The 27260-nt window shown below is 37.0% G+C and overlaps 1 protein-coding gene across 1 annotated transcript in view; it reads right to left on the bottom strand.

The window, feature by feature from the left end:
- Window positions 1–320: 320 nt before the first annotated feature.
- Window positions 321–27260, bottom strand: part of sobpa (sine oculis binding protein homolog a) — a 45455-nt gene continuing 18515 nt past the window's right edge. The window contains exons 5-9 of the mRNA XM_079843553.1: window positions 23772–23923; window positions 22765–22788; window positions 12794–12877; window positions 5371–7419; window positions 321–2664 (exon numbers count right to left, since the gene is read on the bottom strand). Of these exons, the coding sequence (XP_079699679.1) occupies window positions 5377–7419; window positions 12794–12877; window positions 22765–22788; window positions 23772–23923 (2303 nt within the window). The 3' untranslated portion in view covers window positions 321–2664; window positions 5371–5376. The remainder of the gene's footprint in view (window positions 2665–5370; window positions 7420–12793; window positions 12878–22764; window positions 22789–23771; window positions 23924–27260) is intronic.

Genomic DNA, 27260 nt, shown 5'->3' on the forward strand with positions numbered 1-27260 from the left:
GATTGTAACCGTCCGCAACAAGTACACTATTTTGTCAGATAAAGTAACGATTCACATGGTGTTGCCAAGCAAGGACGAAGACATGACATTCCTCTATAAGATTGTGTCTGTATGTTGTGCTCTGACAAACATGAGCCCTAGCGTTGAAATAAAATAAATGTGCATTAAATACAGCCATAAGTGTCTGTTGCATCCATACCCACAATCTTCAAAATAAATATACTTAAATCAATATAATGTGCAAAAGCAAGAAGTGTCACACAATCGCAATAACCGTATAATGTGCAAAAGCAAGAAGTGTCACACAATCCGATATTTTTCAGTGTTTATTTGCAAGTAGTGCAACCCGAGAACACAGAACGGTGCAGAATGCTTCAAGGTAAAAGGTTAACGTTACATAGGCTTCATGGTCTGCAGCTCCTGAACCCATCCATTTGTGAACTGCAAATTTCATATGAATCCAAACCGTTAATAGTTCCAATTTTGTCCATATACCGGTCCCTGGCTTCCCTATTTAACGTATCCCGGTAAATTCCACATCCTTTTCGGGATTTTAACATAGTTTTTCTTTCTCCCAACTCTGCTTCTCCTCGTTCGATTTGCTGTATGTTTACATTCGCGAGGCCATCAACATGGCCGCCACGTCCCAGAATGCAACGCAGCGCCCGAGCCCTATTCAATCTTCTTACACTAACCCTCCCCCAAAACCTACCCTTCACACAAAAGGTTTGCCATTTTTTGAATTTCAAAAACACACTGTTTAGTATGTTTTTTAAGCCATTTGGTTTACGTTGTAATACCCATGTCATTGTACACATTTGTGTCCTCATAAACCACATATACCTGTACACACACACACACACACACACACACACACACACACAGACACGTGCTTGGCTTTACCTTTCACTCCTCGGCTTTAGTCAAAACAAATAACCTGTGCACTCAGGTGCTAACCGTGCGTTCAGATCTTACAGTACTCGATGTAACTAAAATTCTTTTGGCTCTATGTCCACCTAGCCAACTCAGTCTACCTTTAAGCAAAACGTTCTTGGCATCTGGTGTAAGTGAACTCTACACTGAGGCACATTGGAACTAACTGAAACTGTTCCTGTAACCGTAGCTGGAAAGGAAGTGATGAACATAATTTAGCACTGATTGGGATTTGGCAAAATATAAAGCATAAGAAAACACGAATGAACCTCAGGAATGCACCCTTGACACCAGCTCAATGCTGCCCAAAACACTTACTGACCTCTCCACTGGTTTTGATTGTACTCTGATAGGAAACCCAGGAGGGATTTGTCTTAAATAAAAGCACCTCGATATGATGGAAAATGATATAAATAATGAGAAATCCAACCCAAATGCCCCCGTGGACACTGATTTCAATCTAGCCATCTGATACGTCAGGACAGTGTGTACACAACCCACCAGCAGTGTTAGACAGACTCTTGGTTGAGCCATGCGGCATGGCAATGAGCGTGTGTGATGGAACAGACTGGGTGGGACAGTCTCCAAGCCAATGGCCACAAAGCCATTTTAACAGTTCGCCAAAATGCTTGGTGATGTCTGTACCCTGTAATCCTCAAGTCAAATCAGTGTGTAGATGAATTTTCATTGCACAATAAACCAAGCAAACAATCCACAAACACGTTTCTTCAGTAGTGCAGACTACTTATCTTCTAGGTTTCTTCTCCAACGGTGGATGAGTTGTTTCCAGCATCGTCCTAGGGATAAAATGAAAGTTCACTTCATCCTTCTGTTTTTGTGCTCCCGCTGTGATTTTTGTACTCCCTCCAGGTTGTGTACGTTTCTCTCTTCCTGTCTTTTTTTTGGTGTCCAGTTCCAGAACACCTCTCCCTCAGAAAGGACAGAAAGGAAAGAGGTTAAGAAAGACTACAGAGTGTTTTGCTGGTGTTGCAGATACTGATACACATAGTCAGAGGAAGTGAGGGGGAGAGCGAGAGACTATTCAGAGAGAGTTTTCTGTCCGTCTTTTAAAGCGGCTCTGCATCTGTATTAGTCTTTCTAACTGATCAGACCACAAACGTACGGACAGATTAAACCGGGCTTCTTTGAATGCACATACAAAGCAGAAAACTGGTCCATCCATCTGTGGCAGGATTTGATTGGCCCTGTTCCAATTTATTCTCAGTTATTCATGAGCTTGTTTGATTGGCAGCCTGGCAGACCTATTGTGTTTGTCTTAAGCTCCGCCCTCTTAGAAATCTGGATATGTACACCATAGACTTGCACTGCAATGCCGCCTCCAACCAGTAGGGGGGAAGTCCTCTCAACAACAAGACATGGATGGAGGGGTCGAGTGAAGAGGATAGGAAATATCTCTTTCATCAACAAGTAGACTGAGAACAGACTATGCCCGAAGACATCGCAAGTTAGGTCAAACATCACAGCCAATCTACTTCTCAGATTAACACATTGTGTCAGTCTTAGTTTAGCCGAAAGGGGTGGAGACGGAGCTGACTTCTGCCCAATCCGGATTATCTGTGTGCGTATTAAGTCAGAACGTGTATGTGAGGGTTTGGAAAGGTGGAGAAAACAAGGCTGACATCTTGATTGGCTGAATTGTGGAGTCTGTGGCCAGCTGATGGTCTCTGCTGTAGTGCAGTCCTCTTTATCCCTTTGGCGAGATGTTAATATCTGAAAGAGAGGTGGGGAAAATTAAAGAGAGACGAAGAGGTAGTGATGGGTAAATTATTGCAGTAAGCCTGGTTGGTCTTTTTGGATCAGTTTGAATGGCTCGTGGGGCTAAAGGAACAACTCAGAGATCCTTCTAAATTTTGAGGTCTTTTATGCTTACCAGTAGCTACTATTGTAAAATATTATTACAATTTAAAATAACCATTTTAGGTTTTAATATATTCTAAAATGTAATTTATACAGTACACAGATGTTGAAAACTTTTTAAAAGAAAAGTTTTATTTAATTAAAACATTTAAAAAAAAATATATTCTTTGATGAATCGAAGGTCCAAAGGAAGAGCAATTATTTTAAAGCGATAGTTCACCCAAAAATTTAAATTCTGTCATTAATTACTCACCCTCATGTTGTTCATTAGGCATTTAGTCCGTTTTTTTTTTTTTTAACCAGATCAACTGATTAATTGTTCAATATTATATCCCTAACTCCCTTTAAAATAATTGCTCTTCCTTTGGACCTTCGATTCATCAAAGAATATATTAAACAAAAAATGTTTTAATTAAATAAAACTTTTCTTTTAAAAAGTTTTCAACATCTGTGTACTGTATAAATTACATTTTAGAATATATTAAAACCTAAAATGGTTATTTTAAATTGTAATAATATTTTACAATAGTAGCTACTGGTAAGCATAAAAGACCTCAAAATTTAGAAGGATAATGTATGATATATTTATTGTATATATGTATATATGGGCTGCGTCCAAAATCGAATACTCTCTTGAGTAGATACTTATTTTGAATAAGTACCATTAATTACTTTGCGCCCATTAAAAAAGTATGTTCTATATGAATGTAATCTGGACGTATATTCACTATGTTGCCATTGTCACGTGACCATCAGTATCAGTTGCATCACGTCACTAGCCGCGTTTCCATTACCCTTCAAATTGCGTAAATTGAAATTGCGAATTGAAAATATGCCCATTGGAAATGCGTCTATTTCGCAAAAACTCACATATATCGCAAAAATGTTTTTACGCTCCTATGAGGGTGTTTTCAGGCAATATCGAAAAAGGACATTTTCGCAAACCTGCAATGGAAAAGTTTTTTCGCATTTACAGGTCACCTGGCGTATGTAAAAATCGATCATTCTTTACAGATGACGTTTTTAGAGTAGAATTACAGGAATACTGGATTCTAGACAACAAAGAAATGCCACAAATGATCATGAAGACCTTGAAGCAGATATGAGGGAGAAACACCCAGAAACACCTCATACAAGTATAAGGTGCTTTCCTTGCCATTAAAGGGTAACTTCAGTTATTTAGCATTAAGCTTTGTATCAGTAGAAACCCGGTAGTATATTCGAATTATGGTACTTTTCCCCCTCATAACCCCCTGAGACGAGAGAATTATGCATTTTATTTCTGGAAAAAATCCTCAGATGATGCAAATATTATCATTTTGCGTCATCTGAGGATTTTTGGCCAGAGCCTAGAGACTACAGGAGCTAGTTCTGCATGTTTTCAACTCGCCCACAGGGGAGGGATCTCACTCACAGAATGTAAATGCGCAGGGCCGCTGCCGCTCGGCTCGGGCATTCATAATGGAGCGGTACGGAGCTAAGTCAGTGTTTCAACTTTTCAATTAATTCCTATGAAAGTTTAGCTTCCACATGCGATCTGATAACGCGCCAGACTGGACACGCGCCGTGAATGACAGCCACGCTTAGCTCTGCTCAGCTCAGCTCTTCTCTTGTGAGGAATGAAATGTGACTCCTGCTGCATCTGTGACGTGACTTTCGTTCGGCTCACTCACACTTTATTAAAAAGACACATTCCATTTTTAATTGTAGTGTCTTATCTCTAAATGAACAAAGTTATTTTATTACTATGAATATCAAAACGAAGTTTGGGGGCGGTGCCGCGGTAGGCAAGTGATAACCAATAGCGATGGCTTTGGGAGTGGCCTCGTAGGGCAGCGAAGCAAGAGACAAAAATACATTTTCTGTCTTTTCTCAGTCTAGAAGGCACCAAATTAAAAATTATTTCACATTTCTACTACATAAATGACGCTGAAGTGCCCCTTTAATGCTTGGATAACACGCGTACGTATCCTTCCATTTAAAATAATGGCTAGTGCAGTGGATGGGATATACATAAACCTACCAACATACGTGGCATAATTTTTGGAATCACTTAGCATTCAAAAAAAGTTTTAGTCGCATAATGTCAGTTAATGGAAACGCTGTCATTTCGCAATAGTTTTTTATCGACATTTAGAAAGTATCGCAAAAGTTTTGCGTAAATCTGTAATGGAAACTTGGCTACTGTTCTTCATAAATCCTCTCCAGTGCCCTCATGGGATATTAAAGTGTCCATCATATGCATACTTCAGAATCACTTCGGAAGTAGGTTATCCGGATACTTTTTGCTTACTCTTGCGTACTGTGAATTCTCCTTGCGACATACTGTTTTTCGCCTTCTATATAGTATAGAAGTATGCGATTTTGGATGCAGCCATGGACTCTTTTGTGATGCTATTATGGTGTTTTTATTTTAGCATAAACTATTCCTTTAAAATGGATTTGTAACTAAGCACAGGAATATTTGACAGCTTTTGTAGCGCTTAACGTAATCATAGTGTGAAAAAAAAGACATAAATCTTATGACTACTAACAAAGTTGACAAAATCTGATTCTCACCTGTCCTCACTTGTTCTGATTGCGGATACGCAGACACCTTCTCTTCAGTGGGGGCTCCATTTCCATTGGAACGGTTCCTGTTAATGGGGCTGTCAAGCCACAGGGCAAGATGGCAGCAGTTTTGTCAGCAGGTTTGGGCACGGGCTGAATGACACAGCCAGGTTTGGGCATTAGGGGCAGGGCGTAAGCATGGTCCTCACCAGATGGGGCATCTTCAGGGCTCTGAGGTTTTTCCTCCCCTGTACCTGCTGTAATGACAGACTGGTCATTTGAGCTTCTCTTACCTGCCAAGTCTCTTTCTGTGGCCAAGCAGCTGTTCTCTTTCAGGTCCTCTCCTTCTAGATCTGCCCCTGCAGGCTCGTCGCACACAGCAGCAGTCCTGCGGCAGGGGTCCACCAGAGGGCGCTGCTCTAACGGAGGCGTTCTGATCAAACTCTCTGCTGGAGGCACATTACAGCTCCCGTTAACGATCACATTGCAGGGGGTAGCAGAGCCAGGCTCGGTTTTAGCTGTGGTGGTGTTGCTAGAACTGCACGTGATTGGCTGAGAAAGTGGCGGCGTGCCGCTGCAGTAGGACGGGTCAGCACAAGGCAGAGCCACACTAGCCAATGGGCTTTCACCATTTCTGTCTCTGTTTTTATCTTCTATCATACCTATGCTAGTGTCAGCTGACCCATCCATCTCAGTTTCACTTAAAAGTGCAGGTGGTGGGCTTAGCCCGGGCTCTGCTTTTACCTGCACGCAGGACACAGCCCTCTGGATCACTAGCTGTTGCCGGGAACGGCGACTGGTCGTTAGATCAATGACTCCATCTGCTGGTGTGTCTTTATGAGAGTGTCCAGAGCTTTTGCAACCAGAGTTTTCTGTTTTAACCAACAGATCCGCCATGTTTGTCCTGCCCTGGTCCATTTGTTTGAAAAATCCCGGTGAGAGTGTATCTGAGGTGGGAGGGTCTTGGTGAAAGTCCCTCTCTTCCCCTCTGGAGGAGCCAGGAGAAAATGACGCCGGTGCTTTTGAATTGCTCCGCTCGCTCGCAGCTTTCGGAAGTGTTCCGTCGTTTCCCAGTCGGTCACCTGATGCCTGCGGACTGAAAGGTATGGGCACCGGAATGGGTATGGGGACTGGTAATGGCACAATCACTGGATAGGGCACTAATAATGTTGGTGGTGGCACTAAGGGGGCCAAAGAAGGCATGCCAATGTTCATAATGGGAGGCACTGGGATGTGTCCAGCTGGCATCATGTTAATTGGGGGAAAAGGGAAGCCTGGCATGTGGCCGCCAGGGTGAGGGGGCATCATACCCGGAGGGTTCCCAGGATGGGTTTGGGCGGAGGATGGGTGCATGTGGGGGGAAAGGAGTTGGCGGTGCATGGGGCTTGATGGAGGACCCAAAGTCCGAGGAGGTGGTGGCGGCCCAATGCCAGGAATCATGGGATTGGAATGAGGGCTGTTGGGGCCTGAGGGACGTAGGAACGGAGGCCGAATCTGCTGCATCATCTGGTGCTCCATAAAAAAAGGGAGAGGGACCGGGCCACGGGGTGTCATGACCATTGGCGGGCTGCCAGGCGGCATACCCAGAGCTGGATGTAAACCTCCCAGAGGTGGAGGAGGATGTGGCGGTAACGCAGGGCTTTCGTGTGGCCGTGGTGTGGGGATTTTTGTAGATGATGATGTGGAGGATGACGAGGACGAGGAGGAACACACTGTTCCGGTTTCAGATGGTGACCCTGATGTGGATCCAGAAGGTCCAGCTACAGAGGTGGCACCCCCTGGGGAAGGTACCTTGCGACTGCGGAGCTCGTTTAGAGGTGCACTCCAGGACTCAGGTGTAAGAAGCTGTACACCTGCTCCACTCTCTGATTTCATATCACTCGTGGGGTGAGGAGGGTTACACAGACCCCCAGGCAGTGCGGCCTGAGTCTCTTTATAGAATATGTCCATCTTATATTGGTTCAGACACTTTGCACTGCAGAATTGAAGCCGCCTCTCACCCGCTCCAAAATCCAGGTATTCCTTAGTGTGGCGGATGTGTTTGCACCAATCACAGACCTGTAACACGAACAAACGGCAAAGTGAACAATGTAAGCTAGAGCTTAATTCTTCACAATGTCTATTTTAAAGTACAAACACTCCATGAACTAAGACATCATTTAAAGAGTATGGCTGTCCTTCTTTATGACTTATAACACACAGTATGTGGAGAGTGTGCGTGTTTTGTAAAGTGTCAGATCTATAAGATTATAGGTTTTAGGGGATAAAAGAGTTAGCATTAATTATAACGACTTATATTTGATTTAATATTTAAATCAAATCAAGCTCTCAGATGATCATCTCTCACAGAATACAAAAGTAATATTTTATAATAAAAAATACAATAATTAAAATGAAAATAAATGAATAATATAAATCATAATCATATTAAAATAACTCATATTGCAATTCAATATTTAATTAATAAGTATGGAAAATGCTAAAAGGGAGTGTGTAAAATTATTTCTTCTATGTTTCTCTGTATTTTTAACACACACACATCCTCACACACACATAGACACACTCATTACAAGATGTCAGGAGTCAGCTGCCCAAGGCAAGCTGCAGGGTCAAACTGACAGCCACGACTAAAAGGTTTTCCCTTCAAGGGGCAATTATGCTTGATTCTAAGTGTGTGTGTGTGTGTGTGTGTGTGTGTGTGTGTGTGTGTGTGTGTGTGTGTGTGTGTGTGTGTGTGTGTGTGTGTGTGTGTGTGTGTGTGTGTGTGTGTGTGTGTGTGTGTGTGTGTGTGTGTGTGTGTGTGTGTCTGTGTATCTGTGGCACAGCAGGTGACACTAACTGAGAAAGACAATGACAACAGCCTGAGATAGACAGGAACGAGGGGCTTAAACCTGGTTTGCGTGCACATGTATGAGTACGACAGAATAGAAAGGTAGAGGGATCTCTGGGTAATTCATGGATATGATGTGTTCTGCTAAGACAAATAATAGAGTCATTTAACACAGGGGGATAGAAAGATACATAGAAAGATGAACATAGCCATGAATATCCTTTAAGAAAGAAATACTACTAAATGATTAAACACTTTTTTTCTCCCTCTCTCTTTATAGGATAGTTTTGCCTGTCTAACCACTAAACAAAAGTGTCTTGGAGTTGATAAGGCTGTCAATCTCCAGAGAGGAGGTCAGTTGAAGAAGTTGAGTGCAGATAGAGAACATTTTGCCTCAGGCCTGGCGAGTAGAGAACATAGAAAGAGGTTTGCAAACATTGGCTTGTCAAAAAGACAGACAAGTAGACACAGACAGACCTGGCAATAAACTAACTGCAGACAGAAGAGGGAATTCACAGAGAAGGAATTATGTTGTTTATTTGCATGCACTTTTTTAAAGTTGTTTTAGCTCCCAATTCACTAAAAGAATTATGCAAATTAAGGAATGGTGCAAACACAACCCAAATACTTAACATTTTCGTACAAACTTTAAATCTTACGAGTCAGTTCTGCGTGCTAGATTGTAGCATCTATGATTATCATTATATCATTATAGATCATATATAAGTGCTGCAGTGGCGAATCTGCCTCAATATCAGATAGAAACAAAATTACACTAACTACACACACGCTGAACACAATGAAAATCTAATAGCTGCCTGCTTATTTGTTGTGTCCAAAAGTGTGTCCTGTTTACTAATGCATTGGCAACTTTAAACCTTTGATTTTAAAACTAACAATGCTTTTTTGAATCTGAATATGATTTGCCTCAGGCCTGCCTGAGCGGACTGCAGAGACAGAGATTTCTCTTAAGACTAGTGAATTGACTGCCAAAGCCAGAGTTCCACTGAAGATAATGAAGGCATTTATCATATGCCACTACTGTCAATGATGGACATTCATCACACGGATAAAGAGAGCGTGAGCGAGAAAGAAAGAGAAGGAAGGAAGGAAGGAAGAAGGGAGGGAGGGGAAAGCTGGATCATATGAATATTATTCATATTCACACAGCATAACATTCAAACACTCAAATACATCCATCCCCTACATTATTTCCGGGATCAGTTTCCCCTTATTTTCAAGTAAAAAAACCCCAAAATGTATTTACTTTAGATAACTGCATAAAATAAGGCTTTTCAGAGAAAATATTTTTATTTTTTTCCCCCACAAATAGTTTAGTTTGCTGTATGAACAGCTCTGCTATTACAATGAGGTTTTTTACTTAAAATAAGTTACTTAAAATTATTATATTATTTTGCTTCATGACAACATTTATGTCATGATGTTTAGATATTTTTACTTTAAAATACTGATTATTAAATTTGTTAAAATTAATTAATTGGACCACAAAACCAGTCATGAGTCACACGGGTATATTTGTGGCAAATGCCAACAATACATTGTATGGGTCAAAATGATAGATTTTTCTTTCATGCCAAAAATCATTAGGATATTAAGTAAAGATCATGTTCCATGAAGATATTTTGTGAATTTCCTACCGTAAATATATCAAATATTTATTTTTAGTAGTAATATGCATTGCCAAGGACTTCATTTCGACAACTTTAAAGGGATAGTTCAACCAAAAAAGAAAATTAGCCCATGATTTACTCACCCTCAAGTTATCCGAGGTGTATGACATTCTTCTTTCAGACGGATAAAAATGTAATAAAAAGAGTTATATTAAAAATGTTCTGGCTAATCCAAGCATTATAATAGCAGTAATAGTTGCTCTGTTTTTGAAGTCCATAAAAAATGCATCTGTCTGTCAAATAACATGGTCCACATGTTCTTCTGAAGCAAATCGATGCGTTTGTGTAAGAAAAATATCCATATTTAAAAATGTATTTCATTTTTTTCTATGGCTCTGCATCAGCCGTCCCCGCACCATCACTTCCGGCGAATAAGGTCAAAATACATGCAAAATACCGGCAAAATCATAGATATATACATAGATTCCTCATTAGTGCCTGCGTGGATCGGTCGAATGAGGCATCTACGTTTATATATCTTTGATCACGCTATTTTGACCTTATTCTCCGGAAGTTATGGCGCTGGGAATACTAGATGACATTCAGCTGATAAGAGGTAAAAAAATTACATAAATACTGTTCGGTTTCTCGCAGAAACCGATCGTTTCGTGTCTTAAGACATCAATGTGTCGCCACGAGCCGCATGGTTTAATAAGGATTCGTATGTCTATGTGTTTTTACTCTCATAGCTCTCATACTCTAAAATAGCCCCATTGACATGCATTATACGACTATCACACTGCAACGGTTGGAGTTAAAAATCTTAATTTGTGTTCTACTGAAGAAACAAAGACACCTACATCTTGGATGCCCTGGGGGTAAGCAGATAAACATAAAAAAATAGTTTTTGGGTGAACTATCCCTTTAAAGGAGATTTTCACCCTCAGATTCCAGATTTTCAAATCGTTGTATCTCAGCAAAATATTGTCCTATCCTAACACACTGTCCTACCCATACATCAATGGAAAGCTTATTTATTCAGCTTTTTAGATGATGTATAAATCTCAATTTTAAAAAAAAAAGAACCTTATGACTGGTTTTGTGGTCCAGGGTCACAATTTTTTTGATAAGAATCCATGTAGAACAAATACATTTTGACACGACATACAGCAACTGAGGAGATTAAATCAATTTGACAGACAATCTACATACAAATGTAGATCTGATTTTGAATCAGTAATCCAATCTTACTTGAATTATGATATGAAAGAAGCTGGCTGCCGCAGGGTGATGTGGATGTAAATATGGCTGACAGATGCCACTCATTCATGAATCTACGTAATGAAGTTTTACGTTTTAAATATGGAAGCTCTAACCATGCCAGTTAACAAGCACAAACCAGCTTGAGGCGAGCCTGGATATTCTCAATTATAAATGATTTTCATATTTCCTGAGTTTAAAAAGCGAGACAGATGGAGACCACTTAACGAGTCACGGCTCTCTAAGAGAAATTTTACTGCACATTACCCTAATGGACTTCTTTTCTCTCTCTCCTTCTCTCAATCCACTGTCTCTCTCTTTCTCTTAATCTTTCACTCACCCTTATTTTGCTTTTCTCTCTCTCTCTAACATGGTTGAGAGGTAATTACTGTCATTTACTTCTGCTGTAGCCGTTAAGCCGATGTCCGTGACCATGCTGCGAGTAGCTGTGCGCTCTTTTACTGTAATTACCTGCTAACGTACGGCTGCCAACTCAATGTTAGAAAGGAAGTTTCTGTGCTAATGCTTTTCTTTTCCCATCACACACACCCTCTGTCCCCAGAATGTCTGTTCTCGACCAGCCATATGCTGATTTTATACACACACACACACACACACACACACACACACACACACACACACACACACACACACACACACACACACACACACACACACACACACACACACACACACACACACACACACACACACACACACACACACACACACACACACACACACACACACACACACACACAAACACACAAACACACACACATGCACATATCCCACTTGTCCATTCATGTGGTAAACAGTAACATTCAATGCAGATTGACAATGTTTAAATAAAAACATGATAAATGGAATGTCAGAGATGTATAACAAACTGTTTTTACAGCTAATAAAATAGATAAGCAGAACAACTCATGATCTAGTCTTGAGTTAACAGTGCAGGTGTGATTTGACCTGATCAACAGAAGCTAAAACAATTTTTCAAAATAATGTTTCTGGGTCATATTTCACTCCAAAATAAAACAACCACAATAAGAAGTTATTTAAAAGGCATCATGTTTTTTAACTGTGACATTATTCTCATTACTGTAATGCAAAAAAATAAAATAATAATTAAAAAATATTTTTTTTTATTAATACTGATAACTGGCATAAAAGTTAGGGATATATGGGTATGATATCAGTACAATATTGACTAACACGTGATATCAGACCTATAGTACCTATTATTATAGGTATTGATATTAAAGTTAATATTTATTTTATGTACGATATTAAAAAATAATCTTTAAAAACACTCATATCACTGCTAAATGTACATTTAAAAAATGTATGTAATTTTTCATTCTGTATATATTATATATTTTATTTGTAATCCCTAAATGCATCTGTAATTTATGGACTGCTATTTATGGCATAACATAAAAAAAATCATTTTTGGATGATTAGTATCGGCTAGGATTTAAATATTACTGCATACCAAATAAAACAATGTCACGATTAAAAAAAATGTGCTTCCAAAACATATTCACTAAAAATTAGAACAAACAGGTCAAAAGTTTTGTTCACAGCATATTTCAGAATTAAGATTTAAGACTTTCAGACATGGTCACAATCACACCATATTTCTAAAATCAATATGCATTTGTTGTTTCTACATCTCTAATTTTGGGGTGTTAAATGGTTTATATCTTACAAGCACATCGCTGTTTGTCTTGAGGACAAGTCTGGGCGTGTCTTTGGACAAGCTGTGGTGTGGAACGCCCTCCTCCTCTCTGGCCTAAAGGAAAAACATAATGTCCCTTTTTATGCATGGCCAAAACTGAAAATAAACACATACATAACAGATGTAGAAAAGAAAGAAAGAATGATGTGAATGAGGGAATTGAGTGAGAGAATAAAAACAACATGTGCTGACCTGAATAGACAAATATATAGAGAAAAGAGTCTGTGTGTGAGTGTGTGTCTGTGTTTGTTCAGAATCGGTTTGTACTACATAATATAATAGTAGGGTAGATTGAAACAATAAACGTATACTTGAAAACCTTGAAATATCTCAAAAGCAGAAAAAAATTAATTCAAAAATGTTTCTAGAAAATTGGGGGGAAAGTAGTGCTAAAACACTCATATATGATAAAAAAGAAGAAACACTAAAAAACTAAAATAACACTGAAAACGGATCTTACAAGAAAGCAATGTGTTTTATTGTCAATACTTCATATTCTCAACGATTTATTCTCTCTGAGCTGACAGCTGAGTATCTCAATGCCACTGCTGACAAACCCCTCACACACAAATATACTGAAGAACATCAGTCTGCGGATACACACACTTGTGCCATCTTCAGTCTTTATTTTGTGTAGTGTCTGTGACCCCTCTGGACTTGGGCCAACTCATTTACATATAGCACTAATGAGGCTGCATACACACACGGTCACACACATACACATGCACAAAAGGCATTTCCGCAGTCTTAATGACTTGAGGCATGATGGTGCTCCAAGAAATAACTGCACACATCAAGACTCTTTCATACACACCATCACACAGATAAAGCCACATGCAGACACACAAAACTCAGTGTACCTGACGGCTTATTAAGTAACCAAAAACTGCAGAGATGCTGAGACGGACAGTATATGAAGACAACTCTGTGCCTCCATATTGTAAATCATGCCCCAAATTGTAGCAGTTTGTGCGTGTTATGCCACCTGGGCTTTAGCATTTCAACCACATCTATGCCAGCCACCATCTGGGCATCACACAACCCAGCCCAGGTGTGTGTGTGTGTGAGAGAGAGTTTTGCACATTGCCAGGTACAATGTACTTCTCCAAGGACATGGAAGGGAACACATATGAGGCACATTGTGGAAGGCCAAATAACACACATACACATTGGGTTTTTGTGTTTTATGAGGACTCTCCATATACTTGACTTTTATACTGTACAACTCTATCTATCTATCTATCTATCTATCTATCTATCTATCTATCTATCTATCTATCTATCTATCTATCTATCTATCTATCTATCTATCTATCTATCTATCTATCTATCTATCTATCTATCTATCTATCTATCTATCTATCTATCTATCGTTCTATCTATCGTTCTATCGTCTGTCTATCTATCTATCATTGTCTGTCTATCTATCTATCTATCTATCTATCTATCTATCTATCTATCTATCTATCTATCTATCTATCTATCTATCTATCTATCTATCTATCTATCTATCTATCTATCTATCTATCTATCTATCTATCTATCTATCTATCTATCTATCTATCATTGTCTGTCTATCTATCTATCTATCTATCTATCTATCTATCTATCTATCTATCTATCTATCTATCTATCTATCTATCTATCTATCTATCTATCTATCTATCTATCTATCTATCTATCTATCTATCTATCTATCTATCTATCTATAAATCTATCTATCATTGTCTGTCTGTCTGTCTATCTATCTATCTATCTATCTATCTATCTATCTATCTATCTATCTATCTATCTATCTATCTATCTATCTATCTATCTATCTATCTATCTATCTATCTATCTATCTATCTATCTATCTATCTATCTATCTATCTATCTATCTATCTATCTATCTATCTATCTATTATCGTCTGTCTGTCTGTCTGTCTGTCTGTCTGTCTGTCTGTCTGTCTGTCTGTCTATCTATCTATCTATCTATCTATCATCGTCTGTCTGTCTGTCTGTCTGTCTGTCTGTCTGTCTGTCTGTCTGTCTGTCTGTCTATCTATCTATTATCGTCTGTCTGTCTATCTATCTATCTATCTATCTATCTATCTATCTATCTATCTATCTATCTATCTATCTATCTATCTATCTATCTATCTATCTATCTATCTATCTATCTATCTATCTATCTATCTATCTATCTATCTATCTATCTATCTATCTATCTATCTATCTATCTATCATTGTCTGTCTATCTATCTATCTATCTATCTATCTATCTATCTATCTATCTATCTATCTATCTATCTATCTATCTATCTATCTATCTATCTATCTATCTATCTATCTATCTATCTATCTATCTATCTATCTATCTATAAATCTATCTATCATTGTCTGTCTGTCTGTCTATCTATCTATCTATCTATTATCGTCTGTCTGTCTGTCTGTCTGTCTGTCTGTCTGTCTGTCTGTCTGTCTATCTATCTATCTATCTATCTATCTATCATCGTCTGTCTGTCTGTCTGTCTGTCTGTCTGTCTGTCTGTCTGTCTGTCTGTCTGTCTGTCTGTCTATCTATCTATTATCGTCTGTCTGTCTATCTATCTATCTATCTATCTATCTATCTATCTATCTATCTATCTATCTATCTATCTATCTATCTATCTATCTATCTATCTATCTATCTATCTATCTATCTATCTATCTATCTATCTATCTATCTATCATTGTCTGTCTGTCTGTCTGTCTATCTATCTATCTATCTATCTATCTATCTATCTATCTATCTATCTATCTATCTATCTATCTATCTATCTATCTATCTATCTATCTATCTATCTATCTATCTATCTATCTATCTATCTATCTATCTATCTATCTATCTATCTATCTATCATTGTCTGTCTGTCTGTCTATCTATCTATCTATCTATCTATCTATCTATCTATCTATCTATCTATCTATCTATCTATCTATCTATCTATCTATCTATCTATCTATCTATCTATCTATCTATCTATCTATCTATCTATCTATCTATCTATCATCATCTGTCTGTCTGTCTGTCTGTCTGTCTGTCTGTCTATCTATCTATTATCGTCTGTCTGTCTGTCTATCTATCTTTGTCTCTCTATCTATCTATCTATCTATCTATCTATCTATCTATCTATCTATCTATCTATCTATCTATCTATCTATCTATCTATCTATCTATCTATCTATCTATCTATCTATCTATCTATCTATCTATCTATCTATCTATCTATCATTGTCTGTCTGTCTGTCTGTCTGTCTGTCTGTCTGTCTGTCTGTCTGTCTGTCTGTCTGTCTGTCTGTCTGTCTATCTATCTATCTATCTATCTATCTATCTATCTATCTATCTATCTATCTATCTATCATCATCATCTGTCTGTCTGTCTGTCTGTCTGTCTATCATCGTGATTTTGGCAAGTAAGAAGTGTTCCTGGAACAAAATTCCTGTCAAAAAATATAGTCCTAACCCTAACCCTATCCCTACCTCTAACCCTACTTATACCATTTACTATGTCATATTGGTAAAGCAGTGATGATTTACCAACGCATTTGGCAGTTGACATTAACTCCTTAACTCTATATAAGCATTTCTCCACTGCTCTGACATGTTGCCCAGGGTGCGTCCACTAATATGTGTAAGTCTATATATGTGTGAGAGTGATTTCAGAGTGTGTATATTTGTTCTCTTGGCTAGCAGCTATGAAATAATCACCCTGCACCATGAGTCACAACACCATGGCAACAAGACCTCAGGAAGCAGAGGCCCAATAGCTTCCAACACACACACGCAGACAAATTGTAAAAGAATTTTGTTTCAGAGAATGAGAAATTGTACTCCAACGTTCAAAATAAGTGAGTCCTGCAGTAACTAAGTTACTGGTTATATGTCTATGCATGCATGTTCACATTTGTTATGATGTGTGTATATAAATCAACATCACAGTTTTAAACACTGTAATCAAATTTAACATTTAAAAGACAATTTCTCGAACACCTGACACACACACACACACACACCGCAGGATAAAAGAACAGGCAGAATGAAGCATGAATGGATCAAATGAAGAACAGAATGAGAAATTAGATATTTTCTGTCCCATAAATTAAAGACCTAACACTCAATGTTTTACTGTATGTTGACACACACTAAAATACTGAAAAACACACACACACACACACACACACACACACACACACACACACACACACACACACACACACACACACACACACACACACACACACACACACACACACACACACACACACACACACACACACACACACACACACACACACACACACACACATTTTCAGTCTACATCTTTTCTCTTGCTCTTATTGGCAGAGCTGCGTTTAATTCTGTTTTATGGCATGAAGCACACACTTGGTGTTACTGATTTATTGTCTGTGTGTCCATCTGCTAGGCTGTTTAAAAAGGATTGTTTTGCCCAGATGTTCCGAGTTCATTAGTACATGTTTTCTTTAATAACTCTTTCACACTAACATTTTTTTAAATACATGCAACAGTTTTGAGGACATTGGTAATTTCTACACTAATAATAACACAATGTATTTTGATATATACCATGGGACTTAATGATTCCCATTATCATTTACTTAAGCAATAAGCAATTTGAGGCCATGCATTACAGTGATTGTACGGATAAATTATCCCTAAATGGTAAAGTCACTGTAATGCAGCTTGTTTTTATAAAATGGTGCCAACAGCACTATGATACAGTTTTTCACAGTCGTTTTTCTATTCATAAAAGAATCCTGCATCACAGTTTCCATAAAATATATATTTTTTCTGCAACTCTTTCAACATGGAGTTTTTTTCCTCAAAAAACAGTCTTAACATTCTCTAAACTGTATGTGCAACTGTTCTTTTGGTCATTACAACTATTGCATGTCTGCAAAATGTAGTAACTCACAAAAAACATTTAATTGAATTGCTTCTAAACAGTTATTGTGTCAAGAAATTGGCCAATGTCACCAAAATGATTTTTTTCTGCCCAGGTTTTACAGACAAGTCTAGTCCCAGACTAAAATGCATGTTTGAGCTGTTTTAACTGAAAGCAACTTGCACTGAGATATCTTAAAATATGTCAGTGCCATTGTTTTGTCTCAAAATGCACACCAGTAATTTATAAAAGCTTTTTAAATGTCCTAATTGAACTAAGGCCTAATCCTGGCTTAATCTAAGCCTTAACGTCACAGTGTGAGCCGTACTGTTCAAAATGTTTAGAAGTTTTTTCCCCATGGCAGTCAGCCCTGGAAATACTAAAAATTAGAAAAAGTGTGTCATATACAAATTTCATCTTTGTTTTGTTTTTGGGTTTTTTTTTGACACTGACTGTAAGTTTTATCAAGCTGATTGATTTTGTGTATCATTATGAGTTTTTTAGATACAGATTTCAACACAACTTACTACACTCAAAAAAATGACTTGTTGAATTTACTCAAGTGGTTCCACACAACTATATTGAGTAATTTTTTTACAAATAACAGTTTAGTTAAATGAACAAAAGAAAGTCAAGTAAAGCTGACAAAATGTATTTAAGTAAATACAAACCATTTGAATTTGTCACTGTTACATAATATTTATATGTGTAGTTTACTTAATAATGTTATGTTAAATGTATAAAAGTTTATTATGTTAGGTGAACACATTTATCGATTTAATTGACCTAATTAAATGAACTACTTGCTCTACAAGTTACTTTTAAGAAACAAAAGTTAAGAAAACAAAGTTTTAAGAAACAAAAGAAAGAAAAGGCCATCCAATAAACGTGTGTATGTGGGCACTCCACAGCCTAAACACGCAGGCACCACTCTTCTGCATAATGTTAACCATGCACAAAATTACAGAAACTCTGCTAAATGTCCAACATAACTGAACATTAAACACTAACATAAACTAACAACATCTTTCCCTTTACTGAAAAACATAAAATAACACTTGAATCCCTAAATTTACTCTCCTAATGCAGTCCCTTGCAAAGCATGCTGGGAACTACACATCCACTGCCCAGTTTGTTCGTTTCACTCAGCAATGTTAAGTTGACCGAACAAACACTTATTAAGTTAAGCTGACAATACTCATTTTTTGTAGAAACAACTCAGTAAATGTAAGTTAATTTAGTTACTTGACTTTTTTAAGTAATGTGAACAAGGATGATTTGAGTGCCACTAACAACAGTGTTTTTTGAGTGAAGTCAGTACAACACAGGAAAAGAATATGCACATTTATATATGTATAAAGTACATTTATTTCTGTAGCAATGTGTTAAGTGTAAAAAGAAAACTTTCATGCCATAATTATTTGATTTAGATCTGAACTGAATGATCATTTTGCATGTGATGGCTCATACGATGAAACAATGTTTATAAGTTGTGAAGAGTATGACAATTTCACTGAGAATAAACATGAGTTTTCATCAGCAAGCCATGTGAATTTTGTTACTGTAGACAATTGTACTTACTAATTGTACTTTTAACTGTACTTGTGGTTTGCAAAAGAATGTGCCAAAAAATTTGCAATAAGAAATTCAAAACCGGTGTGAAACGAATTGTTTGTTGATCTGAACTTATTGTTTTGAAGACTGGAGCAAATTCATCTTTTAAAATTCCATCAAATTCATGAATTCTATTCAATTCCATCAAATGATTAAATTGTAATCATATTTAATACTGTTTATTTGGTCAAATAAATGCAGCCTGGGTGAGCATGAGAGACATATTTCAAAACATTTAAAAATATATTTGTAGATTTGAATTTTTACAACTACTACAAAAAGGCTACTCCAATAAAATATAAAGGATATTAAAATTTGTAAAGTCTGAACTATCTGTTTTATAAAACAGTATTTTATATGGTACTCAAAGAATAAAAAAATACTTAAACCACATCCAAAAGTGTACATGTCTGAAAAACATAACACTATGGGACTTATTTATGCTTCTTTGATAATGATGGCTAACATTGAGACTTTCCGACATCATCTTTCATATATCCTCACTGTAATTGTGTTTTCCTAATGCCTATTGCCACTGAAGACCTACAATAAACTCTCACTGTAACTGAGTTAGAGCGACCCGAGGTCTTTCTACTTATTCAGCCTTATTCATCACAAACACACATTTCAGTCCTATTCACCTCAGTCCAGAACAAATCCCCATATATGGACACACTTCTCTGAATTTAAAGTATTCAGTTACTCTAAGGTTTCATGAGGCTAAAAATATCTTGTCAAAATTTATTAGCTCAGCACCTTCACACACACACACACACGCAAATCTGAGGATTTGGACATCATAAAACGAGCCCGCCGTCTGACACAATAAACACAATACAGTAACAATACTGTTTTTGTGCGTGTGTCTGACAGAGGTTTACCACATTTCCTCTGAGGAAGACACTCCTTATTCACACACAAAACAAACACACACACACACACCTTTAATGGGGAGGAATTATAATCACCTGAAGCAGCTGGTGTGAGGATGTTTCACTACCTAAGGTGGGCCGGTGCTTGAAACTGAAGACACGTATTCACGTGTTGCTTTCTCTTTTTCCGTTTTGAGTTTTGCAGATGTAGCAGCTGCAGGTATTTACTGCAGTAACATCAGACCGCGAGCAGACCCACCGCCCCTCCCAGTGTCTTATTTCACACACACATAGTCAACACTGCTCATCTTCGCAGCTGACCTTGTGGTGTACATTACAAATTAGAAAGAAACAATTTTCATATAACCTTAGAGCGTAATAAAGTTCCCCCTCCTAATGAATTATAGAAATAAAGGTGAAGTCGCAGTGGTGGCAGAACGCCAGGAGAATCGTCAAAGGAGCGAAGTAAATAGCTCTATGATTGGTGGGATGAAATGAACATGCTCCTGCTAGACGTTTGTTTGGCATTCCACAGACGTGTCTCCTCAGAGAACCAGATACAGCATCCAAATGTCTACAGACGTGCCAAGACGACCTCACAGTTTACACTATAATAATCACAGACTACACTGACCCCCATATCAGATGATGTCATTCAGCACACACTGTTCTCTTTATTATTTACAGAAATCTGGACTCTAATCACGTTTAATAACTGGACTTTAAGAAATCTACTCACATTTTTATGATAAAAAAAAGCACAGGCAGAAGACACACATCAACCCGATTGTGCTCTGCTGTGAACTTGGTTGGATCAATTTTCAGGTGAATCTCACAAAAACATACCCAAGCCACCAACGACTTCCAAGGACATCATCTACAGAAGCTGAAACAAACTAACAAAATGACTTCACAAATTTATAAAAGGGCGAATATCTCCAGGTCCAGGTCACATAATGAACAACAAAATAAATAAACAAAAAATCATACTGATATATATATATTTTTTTTTTTCATTGCAAGTTAGCACATTTTCCCCACAAAAATCTCTTTACCATAATATGTTCAGGTATTTTTTGGTGGAAATTTTATTAGATTATCATTACTGTAGTGCATTTTTTAATTGGCATAAATTCAGGCAGATATAATAAATACTACCATGACATATAAATATTTTACAATTTAAATGCATCACTGTTTTCTTTTCAGTACAGTAATGAGATGGTAATAATCAACATTTTATGTTGAATACGTAATTAATGCGTAATTAAAACTGTTATGAAATGTCACAATGCAAAATTAATGGTTCATTAAAATAGGCTTCATTTTCAGGCCCATTCATTTTTCAAAAAATATTATTTCTTTTTTTTTGATTATGGGTTGAAATATAACCCAAGACTATAAAAATGGCTTGACCGTTGTTGTGAATTCACAAATTAAACGCCCTTCTGTGTTTGTGTATTTTTGCCTGCACATTTACTTAGTTCTGTCTATCTCTCTCTCTTTCATTTGACTGATTTATTTCTTTTTTAAAGAAAAGTTGGTGGTTTTCAGTGACATAATATACATGTACATCTATATGTCTGTCAAATTGGTGAGCGTGATTTCACCAAGTACAACATGTTCCTGTATCAACGTCTTTTGTTGATCCTGGAAAAACATTCCTGTCCAAAAATTGAGTCCTAATCATTTGCCTACCCCTTAACCTAACCCTACCAATAGGTTATCACTAGAAAAGGGAAATGATAGGTGAATAACACTGATGAAGAAGCACCTAACCCTGGTTGTAAGACTAAACTTGACATTAACTGTAAACGTGTCCCTCAAATCTGATTGGTTGATTGGAATGTTGTTGCAATTTGACAGACATATAGATGTATATTCTGTCACAAAACCACCACCGTTCTTTAAAAAAAGAGCATGTCAATTAAAATGTGTGAGTTATAGTTTTTTGTAATCTTAACTTAGAAGTCTTCTAATGTCAAGAAAAAATACTAAAGTATGTTCTCTATGAGTCTCTATGCCCCTGGGCTTCTATACTGCTCAACAATTCATGACATTTAGACACTTGTTTGAGTCTGTTTTGTGTATCCACATGTTTTTGTGTGTGTGTGACAGAGAGAGTACTGTATACATTTGGGTTTGTGTGTGGTAGCGTCAGTAAAGCTCTGGTCATGTTTGCATGTTTGTTGGTCTCTTCATGCTGTCCAATCTATCCTCAAACACACCACACACTAAGCGAGGGGTGGCTGTGAACAAACATGCATGCATGTGGGAGTGTGTACGCATGCATGTGAGACTCTTGTGTGTGTACGTATGCATGTGTTATAGTGCATTCGTGTGCTTTTGTATACCTGTGCATAAGCCTGTACTTTTGTATGCATGTGTATGTGCAAAATATATGTATGTCTGGGAGTGTGTTTGCATGCGTCCCTGCTATTATGAGTTCCATCAGTGTGTGATTAAGTGTACAAGAGAGTCTCTAACACACACGAGGAGAGGAGAAATCCAAACACAGTATACTTACACTGCAATTCCTCACATATCCAAGCTTAGATAGAAAAGAAAACACACAATCAATATCCGTCTCACTCTGATGGCATGAGGTCTAAATCTAAATGAGATTCATTGCTGTACTTTGCTATACTATAAAATATAAAAAAAGTAATTATTGTGTTGTACTTTAAGGAAATAATTTGAGTAAATCAGACTTATACTCTGGTAAATTTCAGCCACATACACATTATTAATCATAACTTAATTGTTATCATAATTGGAAGAAAATGAACAGGATGTAAATAAATGTAGCAATTTCTCTGTGAGGGATTGAGAGTTATCTTATAATTTCTGTAAATTTATCAAACAAGGGTGAAGTGAGACAAACCACCTAATATCACAAAACATCACAGAGATAATCTAATCCAGTTCAATTCTAATAATCAATGCTGCTTTTGGTGTTTTTCCACCAAAATGATTGCATTTTCTTAGTTAAAAGTCATATATTCTATAAATAATGTAAATAATATAAAAAACGAAAAGTGTTTTACGACAAAAAAACGAACCAATATTATAATTTATACAGTTATGTTTGATGGGGACATTAAAATGTACTGCATAAAAAAGCCATGCCATCAGCTTGTCTTTGTGAACCAACCACTTTCAAAAGTATCAGTAAAATAGGCCTACCAACAAATTAAAATGAAAACTGACTTAGTGTTTAGGCTGATAAGAATACTAACCTAATAAGGACTCTATAGACATAGACTGTTGGTTGTGTAAAAATGACTGGAACTGTTATGAGTGAATCACTATATGTATTTTTCTCTGTCTGATTACTAAAGATATGTGTTTAAACTCTACAGAAAAAATCATGTAAAAAAAAAAAAATAACAACAGAGTAAGAGTCATTTAAAGTTGTGAACCAAAGAATTTAGTAACACTGAACAAGGTTAAGGCAGAACAGAAAAAGTGACATCAGACAGAAGGAGCCTGATTGGCTGAGAGGACAGGAAGAGGCGGAGACTGGGCATTTACCTTGTTGCGTTTGAAGTAGGCACGTCGACAGGCAGCGAAGCATTTCTCACTACAGAAACTCTTCAGTTCAGAGCCCATACTGAGAGAATAACGCTTCACTCCCACCTTCTGACACCACGCACACATTATCTGAACATTAGAGGTGTCCTCCTCTAAAGAGAGAAAGAGAGAAATAAAGAATATATAAGGACCTATTCAGTCAACTTTTTCAAACACTGTCAAATTTTAGATAGCCAACATACATCGATGTTGACTGAAACACAGAGAATTTGTTTTTATGCAACTAAATACCATAAATTTGAACTCCTTTCATGAATCCAATTCATGATAAAACAAAGCCAAAGCCTTAATGTTATATATAGATACAGACATTTACACATGATTAATAACAACAACAACAATTATGAAAATACTTATTAGTAATAATAATAATAGTGATATAATTATTTTCCTATATTGTTAATATTCTCTTTTATTATTAATATTATTAGAAAGAAGTGAGATAGACTGAAGTGCCTTTGCAATTCATGAATTCAATTCATACTTTTTTTTACATATTCCAGACAGGCAGTATATAATGCAGTTACACATATATTCAGTAGGGCTTTTTACATTGTGCTTAACCCCGGGTAAAGTGTGTTTAATGACCAGAGGGAATCTTTCCCTCACCAATCCACAAGGGTTTAAGAGAAACCTGTCATCATGCATCACCCCACACACATCAAGAATATATACACATGTTTCTTGGTGTGTGTGTGTCAGTCAATCTGCCTACATCACATGCCACAAGATATTAGATCTTTCCCATTGTGCTCCACTTACAACCAGAGGCTTGCGGGCACGAGTGTTCTGGTTTGGATGTTTGAAGTGTGTTGCATGCATGTGTGTGTGTTTGGGAATAGGGGCGAGCGAGCTTCTAGGGACCACAAAGACACACACACACACATTGAGTCAAATATAACTGGCATTGCCACAACAGAAAACTGCTCATTTTTTGTCGTTTTCAATCTTCTGAGATGTGACTCCCAACCTCAGATTCAGTATGTAATGTATTCATTTTAATGCATCTGCCCATGTCAAATGATTTCTCCTCAGAGATCTTTTACACTCTCACCCTCCAGCAGCTGCTTAATGATCAGATAAATCTAAGTGTGTGGAGAGAAAATGTCTGCCCATTAGACTTAACCTTTTTTTTCACCTCTCTTTTTCTCCTCGTCTTTTGTAATAACTGTGTGTAGCAAATTATATTTTAAGATAGATATCAATTCAGAATTATGTTAAACATTTCTCCATAGGCTAAAGTCAGAGCATAAAGTGTACTTCAGTAATCAGATCCACTTCTGACCAAACAAATCAAACTTAGAGCTAGGGGAGGAGAGAAGAGTCAGACCACAAACCCAAATCAAGTACATTTTTTCTTAGTCATTTCTGCATCCCAGTGGAAAAACAAATTATTGCAATCTGTTTAAGCATCCCTACAGAATTTGCTCAACCAACGACTTGGGCTGCGGGGGACAGGGATACCTGACTAAATTACTGTTTGAAACAAGAAATTCATGATTTAAAGAGATAGAAAAAGGGCCTAAAACTAAGTTTTTGACACACCTGCCAATGGCGGTGTTTGGTTGGCACAAATATCGATTTCGATCTTGATTCAGTATCAATTCGTATGTATATATCCTACTGTACATATAAGGAAAAATAAGTTTTTCTTTTTAGCACTATTTTAAACTTTTCTTGGGTTAAATTATATTTGCTTGCATTCATTAATAAAAAATATTAGGATGCAAGTTATTAACTTTTTAAAATTTCACATTTAAAGAAATCTACTGTTTGATAATGTCTAAATATGTATTCAAATGCAAAACCTAAAAATAAGTAAGCAGTTATGATCTGCAATACTTTTTTGAGCAACCAGACTAGATACATGTATATTTATTAAAGAGCCATACAAGCACCTAGGTTAACCATGGCTTTACAAATGAAAATTATTATTTTTTCAGCCACAAAATGACTCTAATTTGCCTCTATTTTATTTGGAATTCTCTATTTTAACCTTAATAACTACACTAATTGTAATTTAAATAATACAAAATATTTTAAGTGGTCATTAATGGACCATAATTATTGCACAAATAGTAGGCCTATTTAGTTCCAAAAGATATCCTCAAAATATTCAATACATATTATTAAACTAAAATATAGAACATTCATTTAATTGAAAAACAGTTAAGGTGTATGGTCACATTTGACCACCAATGAGTATGAGTGTGACCAATTAATAAGAAATGAGGGCTAAATACAAGAAAAACATTAACATTAATGTTAACAATGTTGCATCTCCATCCCTCTTCATAATAAAATGATCCTGTAAATATGGTTGACGTAATAAAAAATTGCTGCAAATACCTGCATAGTAAAACTGTTGTGTATCCGCTTATGCAATTCAAATGCATTGACATAGCGCTGGTTTGTTTAGAAGCTCCGTGAACCACGTGACCGTGCACACCGCCGGGAGATGAGAGCATGTCGCAATTCTGTTTTTCAACACCTCTGGCTTTAACTATTATGCCACATTGGCGCCAAAACGCTATTTATTGTTTGAATTTCGTATTCAATTTTAAAATCTTAGACTTTCGTATCAAAAGCAGGTTTGGCAGTTTGGTGTTAGATTTAAAAATGTTAATGAATAACGACACGGTGTTGATTCAGTGGCGCACCGCCACAAATTAGTCTATGTGTGGGAAACATTGCTTAAGACATCTATGTTTACTAGGCTACTTTGTGTAAATTTGTCCTTTCAAGCGTAAGAATATGTGAAAGAGAGCTCAATTCAGTATTCGAGTCCAGTCTGAAATGCGGCTTTCTGGATGTTGGATGGCACAGAAAAATTCCCCTAGTGTGCGAGTAATGAATTAAGTTCCCTTTCGCATCTTCTTGCACTTCAATATTTAAATTGGCAAAGCTTTAATTTAATGCCCTGGATAGAACACTCAAAAATGAAAATTCTGTAATCATTTACCTACCCATGTGTCATTCCAAACGAATTGTCATTCTTCTATGGAAAACAAAAGGAGTTGTTTTTCAATGTGGACCAAATTATCTGAATTCACCCACTGTTATAGTGCATTTTTGGAGCTTAAAGGGATAGTTTACCCAAAAATGACAAGTGTGTCATCATTTACTCACCCTCAAGTTGTTCCAAACCTGTATGAATTTCTTTCTTCTACGGAACACAAAAGAAGATATTTTGAAGAGTGTCTGTAACCAAACCTCCATAGCATTTTTACCTCTACTATGGAAGTCAATGGGTTCCATAAACTGTTTGGTTACCCATATCCTTCAAAATATCTTCTTTTGTGTGCAGCAGAAGAAATTAATTCATACAGGTTTGGAACAACATGAGGGTGAGTAAATTATGACAGAATTTTATTTTTTGGGTGAACTATTCCTTTAATGGTCTTCCCCAGCTCATTTAAAAGAGCTGCA

The sequence above is a fragment of the Gobio gobio genome (genome assembly GCF_949357685.1).
Source record: "Gobio gobio genome assembly, chromosome: 18".
Lineage (NCBI taxonomy): Eukaryota > Metazoa > Chordata > Actinopteri > Cypriniformes > Gobionidae > Gobio > Gobio gobio.